At 48.0% G+C, this 5,608-nt stretch overlaps 1 protein-coding gene across 1 annotated transcript; it reads right to left on the bottom strand.

Moving 5' to 3' along the window:
- Positions 1-3,807, bottom strand: PCYB_031550 (hypothetical protein; the record flags this gene model as incomplete). Its single annotated transcript, XM_004220825.1, has 3 exons — positions 1-551; positions 1,572-2,424; positions 3,094-3,807. Coding segments are annotated over 3 exons (2,118 nt in total), but the record flags the coding sequence as incomplete, so codon positions are not given.
- Positions 3,808-5,608: the final 1,801 nt, after the last annotated feature.

Genomic DNA, 5,608 nt, shown 5'->3' with positions numbered 1-5,608 from the left:
TATGACATCGATATTTTGGCAGAGCTGATTTTTATACTTCCTTTTCAAATTTGAATTTCCTATACACAGGGTCTCAAAACTCAACAGAAATTCAACCTTTATGTCATTGATTAGGGTTAAGAATAGGTTAGGTTTCATGGGGAGTTTATTTTCTATTTTTCTTCTTACATGAAAGAGGAAGTTATCCGTCAAGACTTTATGCAACGTTTTGCACTCATAACTTTCCATTTTTTTTTTCAAATAATTGGGTGTGTAGAAGATCCTCCTGTTGATTGTATAGACTAACATGCTTGAATATTTATACACATATATTCCATTATTGGGATACATATTTTCTACATTTTTTCCGTTGATAAATATTTCCTTTTTTATTTTCCTGAGTTGTATTGCGTATTCCTCTTTGTGTTTTTCTTTCGGGGGAGGTAAATGGAACAGACTTTTCTTCGACAGGAATTTTAGTAAATATTTTACCTTTTTCTGTACCACTTTGTTTTGTACTCCTTCGATTAGCTCCTCCAGCAGTTGTTGTGCGCGTGCGCTTTGGTCATCTCCTGTAGGGGGAGATTTAGAGGGGCTACTTCGTGACAGTTTGGGCGTCACTTTCTTCGACTCCGCTTCCCTCGTGAGAGACTTCCTTGGCGGCAATTTCCTCGACCCGTCTTCTTCCCGCGTGTCCTCCTGGGATTCCCCCCCCAGAGTTGTGTCCCGCAACACGAACACGAAATGCGGCACGCTGAAGTTGTCCTGTGCGAAGTTGCCCTCTGCGAAGTTGTCCCCATCGAAGTTGTCCCCATCGAAGTTGTCCCCATCGAAGCTGCCTCCCTCGAAGCTGCCTCCCTCGAAGCTGCCTCCCCTGGAGTGCTCCTCGCTGTCCGACTGGGGGGCGCCCCGAGGGGATCCGCCGCTTTGGCCGAGGCTGTTTCGGTGCCCACTCTTTCCGCTGCTATCGAGTTTGCTTCCACTTCTGCTGTCAATCTTGCTTCCACTCCTGCTGCCAATCTTGCTTCCACTCCTGCTGTCAATTTTGCTTCCACTCCTGCTGCCAATTTTGCTTCCACTCCTGCTCGCCCCCCCCATGTCCTTTCCCCTCTCCCGCTTCGCGCACTTCTCCCTTCTCCTCATCACGTGCTCCCGAATGTGCCTCACCACGTCGTAGTACTGTGCCAACAGGCCGAACGCCTTCGAACAGTTCTCTCTGTTTATGTGAAAGATGACAATGTTCGATAGATAGAACGAAAGTGCGACGAGTGTGTTTACTTCGCTGGGGGTGGTGTCCCCGTCCCCGCAGCTGCTTCGCCCGACGCTCCTGCTTCGGTCATCCCGTTTGGGTGGATCATCCCGTTTGGGTGTATCGCCTCGTTTGGGTGTATCATCCCGTTTTGGTGTATCACCTCGTTTTGGTGTATCACCCCGTTTGGGTGTATCACCTCGTTTTGGTGTATCGCCTCGTTTGGGTGTATCACCTCGTTTTGGTCTATCGCTTCTTTTGGGTCTATCGCCTCCCTTGCTTCTCCCCCCCCCGAGCACCAACCTGTCGTAGTCCAAATAAACGTAGTTGATTTTGTTCGCACTAGCCATCACGTGGGCGTAGACGCAGTTCCTTTGGTCAGCCGATCCTCCGAAGAAGCCCCGCTCCTGGCCGCTGTTCAGGATATTATTGGAGAAGGTGGTCGACCCAGTCTTCACGCCCACGTTGCTTATCACGACTGTATTTTTATGCTTCATCCGTTTGAAGATTCTCTTCATTTCTTTATTTATTTGGAGGGGCAGATTGCCGAGAGGGGTGTCTAGTCTGGGAAGAACTTCATCTGTGGGACTTCCCTCCATGGGTTGCCTTTCCCCCTCCGAGTCATCCTTCACAGCATACACAAACAACTTCGACCTCGGAGTGTACACCTCGCCGATATTTTTATATAAATCCATGGCGTCCTCATCACACAGGTTGGAAATCTCGACGCTGGTCTGATATGTGTTGTCTTCTCTTCCATTTAGAGGAGTCACACCCTTCGCGCTGTTCGTGCCATTCGCGTCGTTCGCGGAGTTCACATCGAGACTGTAGCTGTTCTTACGATACAGATGGGTCCCCTTAAGCTTATCCGACATTGCCTCCTCTGCGAGGTTGCTATGATTACCCTCTTCGCTGCTACGCGGAATGGCATTTCTATTTTTCCTTTTCGAATTATCCACATCATCATCGTTCTCATAATTTTTTGTGTTGAGTATCCCTCCTGCGATGTATGTCCCATTGGTGTCTCTACCTTCGTTGCCATCAGCTGAGCTCTTATATGGGTTTGCCTGGCTAGCTAGGAACTCTTTCGGATCTCCCTTAAAAATTGACTGATCCGTATATCTGCTGTCAAAAAAATGTCTGTAATTTTGCTCGTACTGATGCAGTAAATAGTCGTATATGTCATTTTGGTACACCTTGTTTGGATCGGGTGGGTAGTTCCCCTTGCCCTTTTCCTTTTCCTTTTTGTGCATTTCCTTGGTGGGGTCGTAATGGTTCTTCACTGCGTAGTAGATCACTTTTTTATTTTGCTTATGGTCGTAGATTTCGAGTAGGTTGTTTTGAGTGCACGGTTCGTTCTGTTCCCAGTCGTTGTGAGGAGGTACCCCCGCATTTCCTTTTTCCTTTTCCTTTCCTTTTTCCTTTTCCTTTCCTTTTTCATTTTCCCTTTCTTTTTCTTTTATATTTTGGACCTCCGTCGGGATGGTCTTCTCTCCTGGGTGCCCCGTCCCTCCTGCGTTGATTTGGACCTGCTCGCTGGGCTCCACTTGGAGGGGCGAGCCCTGGTTCACTCTGTTGGCGATGGGGCCAACGCGGTTTGCAGTGGGGTCAACGCGGTTTGCAGTTGGATCAATGAGGCTTGCGGCGTGGCCCATTCCGTTTGCGACGTGACCCATTCCGCTTGCGACGTGACCCATTTGACCGGTCTGCCCGTAGCTGAGCGCCGAGATGTGCCCCTCCTCCGCCACGTTCGCGCCACCAAAGTTACTCGAGTCGACACTCGACCCGTACGTGTACTGTCCACCATACATTAAAGTGCTACCCTTCGACAAATACGGAGGAGAAGACACACCTGAAGAGTCCACACTCAGCTCCTTTCTCATTGTACCCTTAGCAACATACCCATTCAACGACATCAAATTGTATCTCCCCTTCTCCTCATACACATTTTGATGGTTGCACAATTCTTGCACTTTGCTTTGTGGATATAAACTCTTAATTTCTTGTTCTTCGATAATTTTCTCAAAAGGAAGAATACTCGTTAAATTTTTCTTCTGTTTGTAGTCCGCACTGATGCTGTGTGTCTCTTTGATTTTTTTCACTTTGTATTTGTTGGCGCTGAAGAGGGCGTCCACCGTGTGCGGGGGGTCCACGCTGCGGCTATCGGGGCGGCCATCAGTGCGGTTATCAGTGCGGCCATCACCGCAGTTATTAGTGTGCCCATCACCGCAGTTATCAGTGTGCCCATCAACGGGGCTACCAGCACGGTTGCCACTGCGGCTATTCGCAACGGGTGGTTCTCCCGTAGGAATGTCCGTCCCCGCGCCGGGAGACAAAACCGTCCTCTCCTTCATCATGCGGAGTCCTCCGACCACGTCCCCCTCCCCTGGATCTCTGTAATTATCATTTTCAAAATTCAGCGAATGAAAAATCTCCATGTTTGGGTTGCTAATTGGGAGGTACTCTCTTTTGCTTCTTTCCAAGTTCGAAACATTGCCATACTTCTCCACATCGTATTTGTTTATGTATCCTACTCCGCTTGCGCTGTGCACCTCCTTCAAGCTGTTTTTGGTGCCCATTTGTTTTGAGCTCAGTTGGGTGCTGCTTCGTAAGGTGAGACGCCCAGCGGGGTGCAGCTGACGTGGTCAGCAATGTGGTAAGTAATGCGATCAACAATGCGGTCTGCAATGCGGTAAGCAATCCGGTCAGTAATGCGATCAACAATGCGGTCTTCGATGTGGTCTGCGACCCATGCCAATTTTTCTCCAATTTGACGCCAATTCTTCGTGCAGCTTTCCCTTCAAAACGTAGGCACAGGCAGGGTGGAAAACTCCTCCTCGTGGATGCAAAACGAAGTAACTACGTGATGGAAAAAGTCAACAATGCAACGTTGGAAAATGCGTGTGGTGGGTTGCTTACACCTGGGTGATTCAGTGTGCACATAGGTAAAGCCTTTTCACGGTTTACAAAATTGGAAAAAAGAATCGAAAAAAAAAAAGTGCTCTTTTTTTGACACGAAAAAAAAAAAAAAGATGACACATTAAAGGGGAAACAAAACATCATTGCCTTTACGCTTTAAAAAGGAGTGTACATAGGGGCGCATAGGCATACGCGAAGGAGCATGAAGATAATGCATACGCACATACACACATACACACATACACACATACATACAAATGTGCGCGCACATGCGCGTTTTAATCTGAAGTGAAACAGTTTGGCGGGAGGGGCAACACTGCCCGTTTGGCGACACGCACGCGTCACTTGAAAGTAAAGAGGGACCAAATCGGGGGGGGAAGCATGTTCGCCCGGTTGCGTCCCTCACAAAATGGCCCTTCCCCTTTTCGCGATTAGAAATCGAGGTGGTCACAGTATTTCGATTGCCCACAAAAGGTTAAAAAGGTTGCCAAGTGGTCAACATGTGACCATGTGACCATGTGACCATGTGACCATGTGACCGTGTGACCACGTGCGCGGTATTTCTCTGCGTTCGTAGTGGACAGGCGGAGAGACAAATGACAACGCGGCAAAGCGGCAAAGCGGTAAATCGGAATAACGACGAAGCGGCAAAACGACGAAGCTGCGAAACAACACAAGGGCGTAGCGACAATGTGACGAAACGACTCAGACGCCAAGTAGCAGAAAGGGGAAAAAAAAAAAGGTGACCAAATGGAGGGGTGATAATTTTCCCGTTCGCGATTTTGCGTTCAACAGTTTTCCCTCTGCGTACACATCCAATTTTGTAAAAAAAAAGACCACATTTTCCATTTTGCGTTTTATGTGCAAATTGGATAAAAGGAAAATTGCCTCCCTCTTTGGGGGTGTATTTCCTGGGGGACATTTTGGCGTCCTTTTTTTTTTTTAAATGTGCACTTGGAGAATATGCCAATTGGCGGAGTATGCCACGCGGTCAATGGGGGGAAGTGCCAAACTGCGCAAACGTTCTAACCGCGCATGCGTGCTATCTGCGCATACGGTGAGCGGCGCTCCTGGGGAGGGGGAAAAATAAAAAATGCTCTCGCACATTTTGTACCCCCTCTTTGGTGTGAACTTTACACATCAACAATTTTGGCAAGTGGCCTTTTCCACTTTTTTTTTTTTTTTTTTTCCAAGTTTGTTTCGTTTTGTTTGCTGAATATAAAAGGGTTGGATGTTTCGCCCACCCAGGTGCCTCTGCCCTATTTGTGTAGCACCGTATGTCGCGCGTCACTTGATAGGTGGTGAAACGATCTACTTGGGGAGCAGCTGGACACGATTATCCGTAGCGAAGTAATTAATCCCTTTCGTTTGTAACCCTACAGATATACTCACCATTTTGGCATACCTCTCCCCCCAACCACACTGTGTGTACGTTGTCATCCCAACGCATGCATAGCGTAG

The sequence above is a fragment of the Plasmodium cynomolgi genome, chromosome 3 (assembly GCF_000321355.1).
Source record: "Plasmodium cynomolgi strain B DNA, chromosome 3, whole genome shotgun sequence".
NCBI lineage: Eukaryota > Apicomplexa > Aconoidasida > Haemosporida > Plasmodiidae > Plasmodium > Plasmodium cynomolgi.
The sequence above is the reverse complement of the archived record's forward strand: the minus strand, read 5'-3'. Positions and strand labels throughout refer to the sequence as shown.